Raw genomic sequence first — 19859 nt, 5'->3', positions numbered from 1 at the left:
CCAGCTGAGGGGGCAGTGGCGGGGGAGCTGGCATAACCTTTTCTTTGGTGAGTCAGCTAAGAAGGAATTTCTAGAGCTCCACTGATGTAGACATGGTTGTTTTAGTTTGGATTTCTAAAGCTGCTCCTCTTTGAAGCAGCTTTAAGACACAGCTAAAAGCACAAGCAATTGGGAAGCACATGGAAAATGACAGCAGCATAACATCTTACTAGTGTGAACTTGAAGAAATCAAGTTTCGCAGGGTCATTGTATTAATAGTGTGGGAAAGTGCCTGGCACATACTAGGGGCCCAATATCTGTCCATTTCCTTTCCCTTCTTAGTGGACAGACTGCAGTCACTAAGCTAACAGAAAGCACTTACTCTTCAGTTGCCTGAGTTTACAGATAATAGGTGCCATTATTCATTTAATCCTAACAGCCCCAGGAGACAGCTTATCTACATACGCCGAAGAAAAGGCAGTTCAGAGTCTTATTGCCCAAGGTCACGTCACACAGCCTGCAATTTTTAATTTTCTTGTTTTTTAGTTTTGGGGGTGCATAGGTGTATATATTTATGGGGTACCTGAGATGTTTTGATATAGGCATGCAATGCGTAACAATCACATCATGAAAAATGGGGTATCCCCTTAAGCATTTCTCCTTTGTTACAAATTATACACTTTTATTTTTAAATGTACAATTAAATTATTATTGACTACAGTTGCCCTGCTGTGCTGTCAAATAGTAGGTCTTATTCATTATATTTTTTTGTATCCATTAACCATCCCCATCCCCACCCCAGTACCCTTCCCAGTCTCTGGTAAATCTTCTACTCTCTATCTCCATGAGTTCAATTGTTTTGTTAGTTCCCACAAATAAGCGAGAACATGCAAAGTTTGTCTTTCTGTCAGCCTGCAATTTTTAAAGCCAGAATTCAAACCCACCTTGTCTGGTTTGCCTGTTAGATATCAGGATGTGTGAAGGTGTTTAATTGAGCTGGGCCTCCTGGAAGGCCCAATCTTCAACGGACTTGGACCAAGGAGGTAACTCCAACCTGGCCCATTTGGGAATAAACTCAGGGTGGAGTTTCAAAAACAGGAAATAGGCCATTGCTAGAGGCAGGCTGGCAACCATTGGAAGAGAGCGGAAAATGTTGCTTTCCAAATCCTTGGGGGGATTTAATCCGTGCTCTCCCAGTTTCAGGAGCTTATGTTGTGAGGGTGAGATGACTCCTCATTAAGCAGTATACAAATAGATTATTGGTAGTCTTCTGTCATCTCCCACGAAACACAACCTCCCCCTCATCACCTGACAGCCCTCCACTAACCACCCTATAAACAAGAGGGAACTGAGTCTCCTTTTCAAACACCTCTCCTAAGCTAGACTGCAGAAGCTGGGAGGGCTGAGTCATCTTCCTCTTAAAAGAAAACCCGTGTAACAAAGCCACAGAAGTATGCTTTCTGTGCATATCATTTGTTTCAACACATGGCTGCTTTTATAGGATACCAACGCAAGAGCTGAGGACACTTGTCTTCTCTGTTCCCCAGAAAGTAGGTACCCTGCAGTGTCATCTGTACTGTCCCCCTCTTCCACATCCATTATCTGCGTGACTGCAGGCACCTCACTAAGCAGCCAAATAACCACCACGGCATATTTACCCAGGCCATTAGTTTGGATTGTGCCAGGTATCTCACAGCATAGGCAAGAAGGGCCAATTGAAGAGTTAGGATGGCTGGGCGCGGTGGCTCACGCCCGTAATCCCAGCACTTTTGAGGCTGAGGTGGGTGGCTCACAAGGTCAGGAGTTCGAGACCGGCCTGACCAACATGGTAAAACCCCGTCTCTACTAAAAATACAAAAATTAGCTGGGTGTGGTGACGGGCGCCTGTAATCCCAGCTACTCGTGAGGCTGAGGCAGGAGAATCGCTTGAACCCGGGAGGTGGAAGTTGTAGTAAGCCGAGATCACGCCATTGCACTCCAGCAACAGAGTGACACTCATCTCAAAAAAAAAAAAAAAAAAAAAAAAAGGCTATGGCCTGAGGCTACTCTTCACCCTAAGGGATATATGGTAAATGCATGAGAGTAAAGGCTCTGGCCTCAGATACACACACAAGGATGACTTTTAAGAGTGCCTCCTCTATCTCTCATTTCTTCTGGCCAAGCTAGGACGAGGTAGATAGGACCGGGAAGTAGACTACATCCCTTTGCAGTCCATTCACCTACAGCTATAGTTTCTGAGAATAGTGCTGTGTGGCAGGGAAAGCTCTGGCTTTTATGATCTCCCCTTGTAGAGTGCTGGATTGCTTCATGGTGCAGGGTGCTACTTATACGGCTTCATATCATATGCCCAGTAGGAAGGAGAATGCCTGGGCAGATCTGATGCTGGACCAATTCACTGCCCACATCAAAGGGCATCTCCCCATAAGCCCAGAGACCCACAGCTAAATGTCCCCACTCCCCCATCAAAAAAAGCAGCTGATAGCCATATTTCCGTACAGGCTCATGTAATAGAGGGGACTTTTATTATTTTTTCAGAGAATTCGGATAGCCATAGATTATACAGAGCCATTTCTCAGCACTCTTTTCCTTCCACTTAAGAAACTGGAATACGTGATGAGGATGATGCCAAAACAAGACTGCTGGCTCATATCATCTAAGGTACAAATACACACTTAATCACTTGACACTTTATTGAATGCAAAGCAAGATTTAGCATCTTTGCCTTCGTTGTACAGAGCTGAAGCGGGAGCCCAGGGAGGGGAGGACTGCATGGTTTTCCTTGGTGGGGGAGTTGTGCACCCTGCAGTCCTGTGGGAAGATCAGCCCATGTTCTGTCGGTTGCCATAGCCCCTAGGATGGGTGTCCTTCCAGTCATCCCACTCCCGGGCTCTGTGGAGTGTTTGTTCATCATCCTCTTCCTCCTTTTCTTCTTGTTCTTCCTGTTGCTGAGCTGCTTTTCTGAATTCCTCTAAAGTGGAAAAATTAGAAAGGGAGGTGAGAAATTGAGGGAATGTTAATAAGTAACGTCAGGGGCCTCAGTTCCACTCTGAGCACAACCACATGCAATGAGAACAGGAATACAGCCAGCTGCCTACCCTGAGCCCGGCGGAAGCGGGGAGAGAACTTGCATTACCTAATATATCGCATGTTAAAAAATAGTACGAAAGGATGCTCTGAGTGGTTTCCACAAGAAGGCAAAAATCATAAAAGGTGCCCCTCAGAATGAATTCTATTTTGGAAGATAATTCTTGCAAAAATGGCCAACACCCACCCCTCCAAGCCTCTAAACAAAAACATTACCACCACCACCAAACAACCCCTGCAATCCAAAAACACGAAAGAAAAAATATTTATGAATTTGTGATTTGTGAGTTGCCAGGGGGGTGGGATTGCAGTTGACGTTTCCTCCTCCATCCATTTCCTTTACTATAGTCATACATAAGTTTTTGTGCATAAAATTGAAAATCACAGGGCAGTTAGACCTACCAGAAAAGAATGCCTACGTTATTATTTTGCAGTGCTTGAAATAGGCTCTGAGGTCCAAATGGCACTTATCATGCAGTATACACCCAAAAGAAATTAAACCAACTGCTGCATCTCTTTTGCATTTTTTTTCCTTTGTGAGGTAAAGCAGCATTTTCCTGGCTACTCTGACTTTGCTCATGAGAAATAGTCTCATTACTATGAATGAAATGTGTGGGGATCTGATCTCTTCTAACAGCTCAGGAGTCTTTTGTTCTGAGATAGGGTTTCTCTCTGTTGCCAAGGATGGAGTACAGTGGTGTGATCATGGTTCACTGTAGCCTCGAACTCCTGGGCTCAAGTCATCCTCCTGCCTCAGCCTCCCGAGTAGCTGGAACCACAGGCATGAACCACCACACTTGGCTAATTTTTACATTTTTTGTAGAGACAAGGTCTTCCCCTATGTTGCCCAGGCTGGTCTCGGCCCTCCCAAAGTGCTGGGGTTACAGGCATGAGCCACCTTGCCTGGTTCTTTTTTTAAACCCTTTACTATAAAATAAAAGATGGTGGAAACCACACAAGTACATATAAAACAAATTTTTATAAGGAGGCCTTATAGCCTCCACTCAGGTCAAGAAACAGATCTCCTGTATCCACCCCAAAAGCCTCTCTGTGTACATTATACAAATCAACCCTCCTCCCCTGCAAAAGTAACCTCTATACTGCTTTTTATAGTAATAACTTCCTAGAGTTCATCACAGCTTTATTACCCAAGTACATACCACTAGACACTGTAATTGTCCATTTGTACATTCATTTTTTACTCAATGTATTTAGTACAGAGTTGTGCAACTATCACCACAATCCAATTTAAAAAATTCTATAACCCCAAAAGATCCCTTGTGCCCATTTACAGTTAATTCCCGTTCCTTCCCTCCCTGCCCCCAGCTCCTAGAACCATGAATCAACTTTCTGTCTCCATAGATGTGCCTATTCTGGACATTTCACATACATGAAATCAAAATCATGTAATCTGTGATCTTTTGCGGCTGACTTCTTTCACTTAGCATCATCATCTTTTTTTGTTGTTGTTGTTGAGACAGTCTTGCTCTGTCTCCCAGGCTGGAGTGCAGTGGTGTGATCTTGGCTCACTGCAACCTCCACCTCCCGGGTTCAAGTGATTCTCCTGCCTCAGTCTCCCGAGTAGCTGGGATTACAGGTGCCTGCCACCACAGTCGGCTAATTTTTGTATTTTTAGTAGAGATGGGGTTTCACCACGTTGGCCATGCTGGTCTCGAACTCCTGACCTCAAGTGATCTGCCTGCCTCAGCCTTCCAAAGTGCTGGGATTACAGGTGTTAGCCACTGCACCTGGCCTAGCATCATATTTTTGAGGTTAGCCTTGCCTATTTAAAAATGTTTTGATATCTTTTTAAATCTATAGGTTCCCCCTCCATCCCTTTCTTTCAAGTTATCTGTTGAAGAAGTTGGGGCATATGACCTGTAGAGTTTGTTTCCCAAAGACTGGATTTTGCTGATTGCATACTCATGATGCAGTCTAACATGTCCTCTTGTATTTTCTGCAGATTGGCAGCTGAATACAGAGGCTTGATTTGACTCCAGTTTAATTCCTTCAGCATGAATTATAATTATAGGTGGTGCTGCATTCCTTCATCAGGAGGTATGTAAATATCTCTGTCTCGTTGTAATGTTAGGAGCTGTTGATGCTCAATGCCGAGACCCATTCATTTATTGGGGGGTTTCAAAAAGGTGACACCCTTAATTTTAACTTTTTAAAATTAACTGGAATACTTTTACAAAGAGAGCCTTCCCCTCATCAACTACTATTTGGTTACCTAGTAGAAAAGATAAAATACTTGACCCTTTCCCTTTATTTACCATTTCTCAAGATATTGGGTTCCCTTATTAGCCTCTGAGGTTGAATAATTTGGTCTTGTTTTATAATATAATTATGGGCCGGGCACGATGGCTCACACCTGTAATCACAGCACTTTAAGAGGCTGAGGTGGGAGGACTGCTTGAACCCAGGAGTTCGAGATCATCCTGGGCAAGATGGCGAGACCCTGTCTCTACAAAAAAAAAATTTATGACGCTTATATTGGCTCAAAAAATTATAAAAAAGAAAAACACTTTTAAAATCTGCCAGGCATGGTAGTGCATGGCTGTAGTCCTACCTACTCAAGAGGCTGAGGCAGGAGGATTGCTTGAGCCCGGCCTGGGCTCAGAGTGTGAGACCCACCTCTAAAAAAATAAAAATATATATATAATTATGAACTTAGAGATTTAAACATATCTGATGAGTTTCAACCAGTTGCAACTATTATTATTATTTTTGAGACAAAGGAGTCTTGCTCTGTCGCCCAGGCTGGAGTGCAGTGGTGTGATCTTGGCTCACTGCAACCTCCGCCTCCTGGGCTCAAGCGATTCTCCTGTCTCATCCTCCCGAGTGGCTGGCATTACAGGCATGTGCCACCACGCCCGGCTATTTTTTGCATTTTTAGTAGAGATGGGGTTTCACCATGTTGGCCAGGCTGGTCTTGAACTTCTGACCTCAAGTGATCCACCCACCTAAGCCTCCCAAAGTGCTGGAATTACAGGCGTGCGCCACTGCACCCAGCCCACAATTATTGTTTTAAAAAACTATTTAAATCAACTTCTTAATTTTAGAAGTTTTCAATTTACAGAAAAATTGAGAAAATAGTACTGAGTTCCCACATAATCACACCCAGTTTCTTATTATTAACCTTACATTAATAGTTTCTGTGATAAAACTAATGAACCAATACTAATACATTATTAACAACTAAAGTGCATACATTACTCAAATGTCCTTAGGTTTTACCTAATGTCCCTTTTCCGTTCCAGGATCCTATCCAGGTCACCACAGTACATTTTGTTGTCTGTTTCTTTAGTCTCCTCTAGGCTGTAACTCTTTCTCAGACTTTCCTTCATTCTGATGACCTGGACAGTTTTGAAGAGTACTTGTCAGGTATTTTGTAGAATGTCCCTCAGTTTGGGTTGCCTGTTTTTTACAGAATTAGACTAGGGTTATGGGTTTTGGAGGACAATACTATATATGCTATCAACCTGACTTCACACATAATAACCTCGATGACCTGACCAAAGTGGTATTTGTAGGTTTCCAACTAAAGTTACTTCTCCTCTCTCCTTCCACATTGCAGTCTCTGGAAGCAAGTCACTAAGCACAGCCCACACTTTCGGGGTACACAGTCATGCTACACCTCCTTGAAGCAGGAGTATCTACACAAAATTAACTGAAATTTTTCTGTAGGGGAGATTTATCTCTTCTCCCTCATTTATTTACTTATTCAATCACTTATTTCTATCACAGTGGACTTGTGTGTATTCATTTTATTCCTTGTGTGATAATCCAATACTGTTAAATTTACTTTCCTGCCTAAGTTCTCCCAGTTTTGGGCTGTGAGGGTGCAGCTGGCTCTTGTGTTCCTTTAACACCCCAACAGTTTTTTGAGCTCTTGTTTTCTAGTACAGAGAGCCCTGAGTTAAGATTTTTCAACTTTATGATGGTGTGAAAGTGATATGCATACAGTAAAAGCTATACCTCATATTTTGAGATATTCAATATTTTAGTATAAAATAGGCTTTGTGTTAGATGATTTTGCCCAACTGTGGGCTAACGTAAGTGTTCTGAGCAGATCGAAGGTAGGTTAGGCTAAGCTACGATGTTGGGTAGGTTGGGTGTAGCAAATGCATTATCATCTTAACAATATTTTCAACTTAGAATGGTTTTACCAGGATATAACCCCATCATATGTTGACTATCATCTGACTACGAGATGCTCCAGGTTCATCTTGTATGTTCCCTGCCTCAGCCCTAGAATCAGCTATTTCTCCAAGGAGCCCTGGTTCATTTATTAGAGGATGGTATTAGAAACCAAGATTTGGGTGTTGGATGGACTTGTTGCTACTGTCAGTTATCCTCTGTGAAACCAAATTGGCCAGTGGAAACATCTTCAAATTGGCTCTTGATATGACCCCAGTAGTCTTTGAAAGCTCCTTCCCTATCTTTTATGACAAGATGTTCCAAGCTTATTTTGTACATTTCCTGCCCCAGAATTGTAGTCAGTTATTTCTCTAAGACACCCTGATTTCTTAAAAGAAAGAATATTGGGAAGAATATTTCTGTATCACAATTGGAGTTACTAGGTATACTCATTGCTACTGGGCTGGTCCTTGTTTCTAAGCCTTTTCAGTGGATAGAGCAAAAGTAGGGGGGGGGTGTGTGTATGTTTACTTTTAAATAAAATTTCTCATGAGTTCATATGGAGTACTACAGGGTTTAAAAAAAAATCTAAATTCTTTGGAATTACATCTGTATTCTTTCACATTAAAAGTCCTAGTTCTCAAAAGACAGAGGATGATAGAATTAGATTATCTAATAATTGTTCATTTATATTATCTCACATTATACATAGTCTTGGAATAATAACACTAACTTTGACACCCCACCAATATAATTACTGAGAACTGTTAAAATTTTGCATGATTTCCCCATTTCTCCATTTTTAAAAAGTTATCTACATTATCTGGGCACACAGGCATTACATATTCCATCTCCCTTTTAATCCTCATTTCATCTTAATTCTACAAGTAACTGTACATTTAACGCTTGCTACCTGTCCTTATTTCAATGTCTCTCAACACTTTGGCTGTCTGAAGCTCATTCTCTAGCAAATTCATGGGATGGTGGAACAATATTTCTTGAATTCCTGCATGTTGATAAACATTTGTGCTCTTTATACTTGAAAGCCAGTTTTACCAGGTATAATGTTCCTTGGCTCACATTTTTTCCCTCTGAGTATCTTAAATACCTGCTATTCCATTTTCTTCTTTCTTCTGGCATAAAGTATAGATCTCAAAAAATCTGAGGGTAACCTAAGTTGCCTTCCTTTATAAATCACTTACCATTTTTACTGAGAAGTCTGTGGCTTTTTTTTCTTTAAAGGTCAGAAATTTTATTAGAGTATGTCTTGTTGGTCATTCTGGGTTATTTCCCAGGTACACGGTGTGATTTTTCTTATCAAGTGACCGTGGCGCTCGAGCCCTCCAGGACCAGGAGCTCAGGCCCTGTGGAGAAGCTGGGCCTGGTTTAGGGGAGCAGTTGTGCCTCTTTGGTGCAGTGCCTCAGCCCCAGGGAACTGGAGCTTTGGCCCAGCGGGGCAGCTGGGACCCTGATGCCTTAGCCTGCATGGCACCGGGTCCCTGGACCCCCCAGGGAAACACAGCCTTGGCTAATCTGTACACACTGCTCTCTGGGCCAAACAGCAATAGCACCCCCACTTCCCTGGATCTGGACCAGCCCTCCGGGGTCTGAGCCACTGAGGTGTCCCACCTCCCTGGGGAGCAAAGCCAACATTGCACTGCATCCCACCCCCTGGAGCCCAAGCCACAGCTATGCCCCACCATTCCTGGGGCTGTGTTGCCACTGCACCCGGCCTCATAGAGCTTCCAGGGTCCAGAGTCATCACTACACAGTATCTTCTTTCCTGGTGCCTGAATTGCCACTGTGCCCTGCTCCCTGGGGTCTGAGTGTCTGGAACACCCCTCCCTCCCCAGAGCCATGCCAGTACTATGTCCTGACCGCCAGGATAGGAATCACAGCTACATCCCTGTCCCTGGGCCCAAGCTACTGAGAAGGGCCTCAGAGTCACAGTCTTCGGCTTGGTGGGAGAGCAGCATCCACCTGTGCCTGAGACTGAACCTGCACCCATGTCACAGGTGCCGCAGCAGTTCAAGAAGACACTGGACCCAGGACCAAGCTCCACAGCCACCCTGAGCACCTGTGCCTTGGAACACAGCACTGCTGTGGCTGCCTGTGGGTCGCGTCACACCCAACACCAACAGAGATTCCCCCTGGGCAACTTTTTTAATCTCAAGAAACTTTCCTTAATATTAACTTTTAGCATTTATTCTTTTTCCTTGCTTTGGCTTTCTTCTTCAGATAATCCTATTATCTATATGCCAGGTCTTCTTTACTATCTTTAGTATATGTCACTTTTCCTCAAACCCTGTTTTTTTTTCGTTTTAAAATTTTCCTTCCTTTTACCATAGCAAGGCATTTTCTGTTGTGTTCACTCATTCTTGTTTCCTTCTACTTTAGCCTATATTTCTGAAATGATTCATGTTCCCCAAGTTGTCATATTTCTGAGTTTTTCTAATCCTGCTTTATATTGTCCTTCCATGTCCTATGTTATTTTCTGAATATCTTCCAACTCTTTTTTGAATACCATGTTTCAGATTTGTTCCGTTTTTTTGAGCGTGTCTTTCTGTAGTGTTTTTCTCTTCTAATAATTTTGTGTAGGGTTTGACTTTGATAATTTTCTGTTCCCTTTTTCTCAACTTTGTGCTGTATTTCACAATCTATAAAATCTACCCACTTAAAAGTATACATTTCAGTGGTTTTCTTTTTTTGGTTTTTTATTTTTGAGACAAAGTCTCACTCTGTTGTCAGGCTGGAGTGCAGTGGCGCGATCTCGACTCACTGCAACCTCTGCCTCCCGGGTTCAAGCCAATTCTCCTGCCTCAGCCTCCCAAGTAGCTGGGACTACAGGCACGCACCACCATGCCTGGCTAATTTTTTTTTTTTTTTGTATTTTTAGTAGAGACGGGGTTTCACCATCTTGGCCAGGCTGGTCTCAAACTCCTGACCTTGTGATCCGCCTCCCAAAGTGCTGGGATTACAGGTGTGAGCCAAGCCACCCAGCCCAGTTCAGTGTTTTATATTCAGAGTTGTGCAACCATCACCACAATCTTGTTGTTCATTTTTACGTGAAATGTTTTCCTAAACTTGTAGAAAGAAGCATGGTTCAGAGTAGCTTTTCTAACTTCATAAGGGCTCCCTTTCTGCTGTTTTTATATGAATTAAAGAAATATGATTACTTGCTTGATCGGAGTTCCTGGTTCTGGTCCTCTCTCCTAATTTCATCTGGACCTTTTCTTTCTTTTTCTATTTCTGTCCTGCTTAATTTCAATTCTACTCTCAGCAATTTCTCCTCAGTGTGAGTCCCTGTCCTGGAAGGGAGACCTGGTGGATCAACTTCAAGAGTTCATTAAGGACTAGACTACTCTATCCCTTTCAGACCTTCTGACTATTGGTCCCTCGTACTCATCCCTCCCAGTTTCAACTGCAGTTCTTAAATTGGACTGCCATTCTTTCTAGGGAATACACTGTTTTGGAATTCTGTTTGTCAAGTTTTTCAGATAGCCTGTCAACTCTGGTTTTCTCCTGCACAGATGCCAATAACTGCTGGATCTTGTGGCTATGGGTAATTTGCCCTTACCTGTTTTTATTGTGAGGTTCATGGGGATACACTGCCACCTATTTTCATTATAAATATTGTCCACGGGTTTTTTCATATTCATTGAAGTATAACATACATGTAGAAAAGTATACTAACATTTGTATAGCTCAGTGAACTCTCACATATTGAACATATCCATGTAATCAGTACCCAGATGAAGATACAAAATATTTCTAACTCCTCAGAAGACCCTGTAGGTCCAGTTCCATTCATGATCCCCAACTAAGTGTGAACGCTTACTAGCTTTCAACCAGCACACACAAGTATTACCTGTTTGTTGAAGTTTGTATGAATGGAATCATACAGTATATACTCTTTTGCGTCTGGCTTTTTTCTCAAGATTCAGCTATATTTGTCACTTATAGCGAACAAGTTATAGTTTAACCTTATTGCTACATAGTTTTCCATTGTGTGAATATACCAACATTTATTTCTTCATTCTATTATTTATGGGCATTTGAGTGGTGTATTCACTGTGGACTATTACAAATAATGCTGCTATGTTCAATCTTGTACAGGTCTTTTGTGGACATATGGTCTTACTCCTCTTAGGTATATACCGAGGAGTGAAACTGCCAGGTCATGGGAGTATACACGTGTCCAATTTTTGTGCATTACTACCAGAACCATGACCACCCCTAGTTTCCCTGCCTTTATTTCCTTTCATCTATTTACTCTGGGCTTTCTTTGTTCCCTATGCCCCCACCCCCACCCTTGTTAGGGTAAAACCTTAGGCAATTGATTTTATCTTCCTTTTTTCTAACACAAGTGTTGAAAGTTACACATATTTCCATCTCAGCATTGCTCGAGTTGTATCCCATAAATTCTGATGCTGTACTTTCACTGTAATTCTGTTCAAAGTATTCTCTTTTATTTATTTTTAAATGGGCAAACATATATTTATTGTGTACAGTGTGTTTTGAAGTATATATTATGGGACAGTTAAATCTAGCTAATTAAAAGATGCAGTACCTTGCACATTGTTATTTTTGCAGTAAGAACACTTAACATCTACTCTGTATTTTATTTTTATTTTCATTTTTTTTTGAGATGGAGTTTTGCTCTGTTGCCCAGGCTGGAGTGCAATGGCGTGATCTTGACTCACTGCAACCTCTGCCTCCTGGACTCAACCGATTCTCCTGCCTCAGCCTCCCGAATAGCTGGTATTACAGGCGCCTGCCACCACGCCCGGCTAATTTTTCTATTTTTAGTAGAGACGAGGTTTCACCATGTTGGCCAGGTTAGTCTTGAACTCCCAACCTCAGGTGATCCACCCGCCTCGGCCTCCCAAAGTGCTAGGATTACAGGCGTGAGCCACCGCACCCAGCCATTAACGACAGTCACCATGCTGTATAACAGATCTCTTGAACTTATTCCCAGTTAGAAGTATTTTCTAATTTTCTTTCTAATTTCTTCTTGGACCTATAGGTTATTTAGAAGTGTACTGTTTAATTTTCAAATATTTGAGAATTTTCTAGGTACATTATTGATTTCTAATTTAATTCCATTGTGGTCTGAGGACATATTCAGTGTGATTTCAATTTTCGAAAATTTATTGAGACTTATTTCATGGACCAGTATATGACCTACCTTAGTGAATGTTCCATGGGTATCTGAAAAGAAGGTGAAGGCATACCTCGTTTTATTGTGCTTCACTCTATTGTGCTTTGCAGAGACTTATTTATTTATTTATTTATTTATTTATTTATTTATTTATTTACAAATTGATGGTTTGTGGCAACCCTGCAGCAAGCAAGTCTATTGGTGCCCTTTTTCTAAGAGCATTTGCTCACTTTGTGTCACTGTGCCACATTTTGGTAATTCTCAGTTTCTCAAACTTTTTCATTATTTCATTTGTTATGGTGATCTCTAGTCTTTGGTATTACCAGTGTAATTGTTTTGGAGCACCACAAACCATGCCCACAGAAGACGGAGAACTTAATGGGTAAATGTGTATGTTCTGACTGCTCCACTGACTGGCTATCCCAACCCTGCCCCAGGCCTCTCTGTTCCTTGAGACACAACAATATTGAAATTGGGCCAATGAATAACCCTACAGTAGCCTGTAAGTATTCAAGTAAATAATCTGAAAATTATTAGGCACAAACGCATTTATGACTGCTATGTCTCCCTGATAAACTGCCACTTTATCAGTAGGAAATGCCCTTTTAAAATCTCTGATAATACCTTTTCGTCTTAAAATCTACTTTATCTGATATTACTATAGCTACTGCAGCTTTCTCATGCTTACTGTTAGCATGGTAGAGGTTGAGTATCCCTTATCTGAAATGTATGGGACCAGAAGTATTTCAGATTTGTTTTTTATTTTGGAATATCTGCATCATATCTGGTTGAGCATCCCAAATCTGAAAATCCAAAATGCTCCAGTGAGCATTTCCTTTAAGCATCACATTAGCCTTAAGTAGTTTCGGATTTTTGGAGCATTTCAGGTTTTTCATTTTCAGATTTAGGATGCTCAACCTATATATATATATATATATTTTTTTTTTTTGAGACAGAGTCTCGCTCTGTCACCCAGGCTGGAGTGCAGTGGTGTGGTCTCGGCTCACTGCAGCCTCAGCCTCCTGGGTTCAAGCGATTCTCCTGCCTCAGCCTCCTGAGTAGCTGGGATTACAGGCGTGCGCCACCACACCTGGCTAATTTTTGTATTTTTAGTAGAGATGGGGTTTCACCATGTTGGTCATGCTGGTCTTGAACTCCTGACCTCGTGATCCGCCTGCCTTGGCCTCCCAAAGTGCTGGGATTACAGGCGTGAGCCACTTATTATCTTTTTTCTTCTTTTTATTTGTAACCAATCTGTCTTCATATTTAAAATGTATCTTTTATAGACAGCATGCAGCTAGACCTGATCATCGATCCCTGACTTCTAATTTGAAGGTTTATTCTATTTACATTTGAGGTGCTCTGGATTTGGCCATTCTATCAGGTGTATAGTGGTATCTCAGTGTTGTTTAATTTGCATTGCCCTAATGACATGATGTAGAGCATCTTGTCACATGCTTATCTTGTCATCTGTATACTTTCTTTGGTGAGGTATCTGTTAAGGTTTTTGGCCCACTTCTTAATCAGGCTGCTCCCTTTTTTTTTTTGAGACAGGCTCTTGCTCTATCACCCAGGCTGGAGTGCAGCGGCACAATAATAGCTCACTGCAGCCTCGACCTCACAGGCTCAAGCAATCCTCCCACTTCAGCCTCCTAAGTATCTGGGACTACAGGCACGAACCATCACACTTGGCTAGTTTTTTAAAACTTTTTTTTGTGTGTGTGTGGAGAGGGGTCTTACCATGTTGCTCAAGCTGATCTTGAACTCCTGGGCTCAAGGGATCCTCCCACTTTGGTCTCCTAAAGTATTGGGATTACTGGTGTGAGCCACCACACCTGGCCTAAAACTGCTCCTTTTCTTATTGTTGGGTTTTAAGAGTTCTTTGTATATTTTGGGTAAAATACACAAAGTCCTTCATCAGATAAGTGTTTCGCAAGTATCTTCTCCCAGGTTGTGGCTTGTTTTCTCATTCTCTTGATAAATTATTTTTTAAGTGGCTGCTCTAGGAAATACAATGTTCATCTTTAACTTCCCGGCCTACTTAGAGTTAAAATTATGTGATGGGGGCCAGGCGCAGTGGCTTACGCCTGTAATCCCAGCATTTTCGGAGGCCAAGGTGGGCAGATCACGAGGTCAGGAGATTGAGAACATCCTGGCTAACACAATGAAGCCTCGTCTCTACTAAAAATACAAAAAAAAAAATTAGCCGGGTGTGATGGCAGGCGCCTGTAGTCCCAGCTACTTAAGAGGCTGAGGCAGGAGAATGGCGTGAATGGCGTGAATGCAGGAGGCGGAGCTTGCAGTGAGCTGAGATCGCGCCACTGCCCTCCAGCCTGGGCGACAGAGCAAGACTCCGTCCCAAAAAAAAAAAAAAAAAATTATGTGATGGGGGGCCTCAAGGATGGTGCACAACAATCCCAGCCTCTTGGTATTCATGCTTTTATGGAGTCCCCTCTCATACTGTATCAGGGTTGGTCTATATGACCAACAGAATAGGGCAGAAGTCATATTCCAACATTAGGTTATAAAAGATATTGAGCCTTTTGATTTTGGTCATTCTCAGATCATTCACTTTGGGGAACGGAAGCTGTTGTGAGCAACCCTATGTGAGCCTCCTGTCCTCAGCTACATCGATGAGCTTGGCAGTGAATTCTCTAGTCCCATCCAAGCTTCCAGAAGACTGCAGCCCCAGCTGACAGCTTGACTGCAACCTCATGAATGTTTCTGAGCTAGGACCACCCAGTTGCTTCTGAATTCCTCACCCTCAGAAACTATGTGATACAATAAATGCTTATTATTTTAAGTTGCTAAGTTTTAGAGTAATTTGTTATACAGCAATAGACATGTATCTGTCTATAAAACAGGAGAATCTCACAAACAGGAGAATCTCACAAACAAAATAGTTCCATTTACCCTGTCCTTTTTGCGATGGCTGTCACATATATTACACCTAATACATTATAAACCTCACAAGTCAATATTGTAATTTTTGCTTTGAGAAGCTACGTATAGTTTTTAAAAACTGGGTTGAGGGAGATAGTCCTTTGTATTTACCCACATAATTACCATTTCTGCTGCTCTTCACTACTTGAATGTTTACATTTCTATCTGATACCATTCCCCTCAGCCTGAGGAATTTCCTTCAGCATTTCTCTAATGCCAATTTTCTGGTGAAGAATTCTTTTAGCTCTCATTTATCTGAAAATGTCTTAATTTCATCTTCATTTTATGGATATTTTTCACTAGGTATAAAATTATATGTTGACAGGTTCCTCCCCCCACCACTTTGAAACTGTTCCACCATCTCTGGCGCCCACAGTTTTTAATGGAAATTCAGCAATAATGTATATCCTTGTTCTCCTATTTGTAACGTGTGCTTTATCTTTGGATGATTTCAAAATTTCCTCTTTCTCTTTGGTGTTCTGCCGTTTGACTATAATGTGCCTATGTGTGATTTTCTTTGTATTTAAACTGTTGGGGTTTGCTGACATTCCTGAATCTTGGGAAATCTTTAGCCATCATTTCTTCAAGTTTTTCTGTTCCCTTCTTTCTCCTCTGGTACTGGCATTCCAATTGCACATACATGAGACCTTTGTACATAATTCCGCAGGCCACTGAGATACTGCTTACTTTTATTCAATCTTTTTTTCAAATTGGATAATTTCTATTGATCTCCAAGTTAACCGACACGCTCTTCAGTCAGCAACAATCTGGTATTAAGCTCATCCAGTGACTTTACATTTTCAGATATTGTATTTTTCCATTCCAGAATTTGTGTGTATAGTTTCTATTTCTCTGCTGAGATTTCTTATCTTTTCATTAATTACAAACATATTTTGCTCTCTGCCCTTGAGGATAAAAATAATAGCTGCTTTAAAGTCCCTGTCTGCTAATTCCAACATCTGAGTTATCTTGGGGTTGGTATCCATTGATTGCCTTTTCTTTTGAATTATGAGTCATATTTTCCTGTTTGTTTTTTTCACGTCTAATAGCTTAGGACTGAATTCTAAACGTGATAAATGATATATTGTAGAGATTCTGAATTCTGTTTCATTCCTCTAAAGAGTACTGATTTTTCATTTTAGCAGGCAATTAACTCGTCTAAAACCAAAATACCAAATTCTATCTCCCTTGCATTGGGCAACAGATGAATTCTCCATTCAGTTATTTTAGCCTTAGTTGAGGTGCTTAAGAGTCCATTCTGTGCATGCATAGTCAGCCAGAGATTTCGGTAGGGTTTATATACAGAATCAGGGCATCTTCTCTGTGGTTCTCTCTTTTCTGGGATATCCTCCTTCATTTTTCAGTTGCTGTTCACCCTGATCTCAGTTCTCTCATTCCTCAAACAGTAAGACTGCAAGTTCCTATCCAAGTTACATGCAGTTACATCATAGTAACTGCAGTCTGCCCACAGGTGAAAAGCTAATCCTTTCAAATTACCACTCTTCTCTTTTTGGTGCTATAGTAGAAACAGAACTGAACCTGGGAATTTGAAGGTCTGATTTTAAATCCTAGCCAGGCCACTTTAAAGTCAGTTCTCAGTGACTACTTCCTCATTTTATTTATTTATTTGAGACAGGGTCTCACTCTGTCACCCAGGCTGGAGTGCAGTGGCGTGATCTTGGCTCACTACAACTTCTGCCTCCCGGGCTCACATGATCCTACCACCTCAGCCTCCCGAGTAGATGGGACTACAGGTGCATACCACTACGCTCGGCTGGTTTTTGTATTTTTGGTAGAGACAGGGTTTCGCCATATTGCTCAGGCTGGTCTTGAATTCCTGAGCTCAAACAATCCACCTGCCTCGGCCTCCCAAAGTGCTGGGACTACAGGTGTGAGCCACTGTGCCCAGCGCATCTTATTTATTTTTATTTTTTTTTCTTTTTGTTTTCACCTATTTGTCCCAGAGCACTTTCTCATCTTGAAATGAAAATAAGAATGTCTGCTTCATGAAGTTGTTAAGAGGATCAAATGAAGCTGAGCGCGGTGGCTGATGCCTGTAATCCCAATGCTTTGGGAGGCTGAGGCAGGAGGATTGCTTGAGCCCAGGAGTTTGAGACCAGCTTGGAAAACACAGTGAGACCCTGTCTCTATTTTTCCTTTTTAAAAAGGATCAAATGGGATAATATATGAGATAAGGAAACTGAAGCTCAGAGGGACTAAGATATTCCATCTATTAAGTGACAGGAGGGCCAGGCGCGGGGGTTCACACCTGTAATCCCAGCACTTTGGGAGGCCGAGGTGGGCCGATCACCTGAGGTCAGGAGTTCGAGAACAGCCTGGCCAACATGGTGAAACCCCGTCTCTACTAAAAATACAAAAATTAGCCAGGAGTGGTGGCAGGCGCCTGTAATCCCAGCTACTCGGGAGGCTGAGGCAGGAGAATTGCTTGAACCCAGGAGGCGTAGGTTGCAGTGGGCCAAGATTGCGCCATTGCACTCCAGCCTGGGGGACAAGAGCGAGACTTCGTCTCAAAAAAAAAAAAAGTGACAGGAGTTGGACTGTTCACCAAGGTCTGTCCATACTTTTTCTGTTATACCCTATTGCTTCCACCTTTTTGATGGCCACCCTCTTCATCTTCCCCTTCTAAAGACCATTCCAAGTACCCACTATGATCCAATTACCAAGTTGGGCACTAAAGGTACAGTAAGTCAAAGTCCCTGCCCTCAAGGAATTCCAAGTATAATTTCCTCCTTCTAAGTGTTCACTGCCCTTCAGCTTACACCTGCTTTTGGTGACTTTCCAGTACCTTCAGGTAGTTGGTTTTTAAAATATTTTGTTCAGTTTGTAATTGTTATCCTGTATGTGGGGCTAGCCTGATACAACCTACTCTGCCATTACCAGATGCGGAACTGCTATCCATAGATTGAGTTTTCCACACAGCTGCTCTGTTTTTATGTCATGACATTTGGAGAGATTTACAAACTATGCTATCACTGTCCCCATCCTCCCATAACCATTTGCTATTTAATAATAAACATAATACTGTCTAGAATCTATTACTCAGAATCTTTGTCCCCACTATTTCTGCTCCTAAAGGGCAACTATACTTGGTAAGAACTTAATTGCCAGGGAGTAAAAGACCAGTGGTACAACTATTTCCCTCCTACCCCGTCATACCTGGTGCTGCCTTGGCTATTCCCTGATCCGGTAATGCTCCATATTTCCGATGTTGCTCATACCAGTCACTCACCGTCATAGTTGCCAGACTTGGATAACCAGCTCCAAATACTCTGCAAAAATTACACTGCATTTAGAAAACAAAAAAAAGAAAAAAAAAAACCAATACTACAAAAAGTCTCTTTAACAACAAAGTCTGTGTCCGTTTCAGCCTTGTTCCCTACCCAGTCAACTTCTGAGGAGTTGTACAAACTCATGGGAGGATATGTAAAAAGAGGCATCCAGAACGGGGCATTAAAGTCAAGAGCTTTCATGAGAAGATAAATAGCCCAGGATCATCTCCCATTAAGCAATCCCAGAGGCCAATGCTCCACAAAGCAGTGAAGACACCGTGGAATGGGTATTTATAGTTGGTGACTCTGAAAGGTACAGAAAACAAGGAGACTCCTGCCACCCTAGGGAAACGTATCTCAAGAACTCAGAATTAAATCACAGGGAGGCAAGTATGTCCTCTTGAGAATCGTAGCTGAAGGCAGGAAGAGTGCCAATAATGTAATAATAAAAAAAAAACTTTAAAGTATACAATTCTCCATTCAATTATTTTCTTTTTGTTTTATTTGCTTGTTTACATGTGTGCCTTTTTTTTTTTTGAGATGGAGTCTCGCTCTGTCGACCAGGCTGGAGGGTAGTGGGGTGATCTCAGCTCATTGTAACCTCCACCTCCTGGGTTCATGCGATTCTCCTGCCTCAGCCTCCCGAGTAGCTGGGATTACAGGTGCCCGCCAATACGCCTGGCTCATTTTTCTATTTTTAGTAGAGACGGGGTTTTGCCATGTTGGCCAGGCTGGTCTCGAACTCCTGACCTCAGGTGATCCACCTGCCTTGGCCTCCCAAAGGGCTGGGATTACAGGCGTGAGCCACCATGTCCGGCCCATGTGTGCCTATTTTTAAGCTTGAGTTTGTGAAGGAAGTGCCTGAGGAAGACAGACATGGAGAAAGTTTCAGGAGAGATAATATCCCTTAGATAAAAGAACAACTTCCGTAAGTGAGATCATGACTTTTTTTTTTTTTGAGACAGAGTCTCGCTCTTGTTGCCCAGGCTGGAGTGCAATGGCGCGATCTCGGCTCACAACCTCCCCCTCCCAGGTTCAAGTGATTCTCCTGCCTCAGCCTCCCTAGTAGCCGGGATTACAGGCATGTGCCACCACGCCCGGCTAATTTTGTATTTTTAGTAGAGACGGGGTTTCTCCATGTTAGTCAGGCTGGTCTTGAACTCCCGACCTCAGGTGATCCGCCCGCCTTGGCCTTCCAAAGTTCTGGGATTACAGGCACGAGCCACCTTGCCCGCCCGAGATCATGACTTTTCAACACC

At 42.3% G+C, this 19859-nt stretch overlaps 1 protein-coding gene across 1 annotated transcript in view; it reads right to left on the bottom strand.

The window, feature by feature from the left end:
• Positions 1-2466: 2466 nt before the first annotated feature.
• The window catches only part of IGBP1 (immunoglobulin binding protein 1), a 32963-nt gene continuing 15570 nt past the window's right edge, over positions 2467-19859 (bottom strand). Inside the window, exons 6-7 of the mRNA XM_054470742.2 lie at positions 18488-18600; positions 2467-2947 (exon numbers count right to left, since the gene is read on the bottom strand). Of these exons, the coding sequence (XP_054326717.1) occupies positions 2799-2947; positions 18488-18600 (262 nt within the window). The 3' untranslated portion in view covers positions 2467-2798. The remainder of the gene's footprint in view (positions 2948-18487; positions 18601-19859) is intronic.

Source organism: Pongo pygmaeus, chromosome X (assembly GCF_028885625.2).
Source record: "Pongo pygmaeus isolate AG05252 chromosome X, NHGRI_mPonPyg2-v2.0_pri, whole genome shotgun sequence".
NCBI lineage: Eukaryota > Metazoa > Chordata > Mammalia > Primates > Hominidae > Pongo > Pongo pygmaeus.
This window is presented reverse-complemented; position numbering and strand designations above follow the sequence as displayed.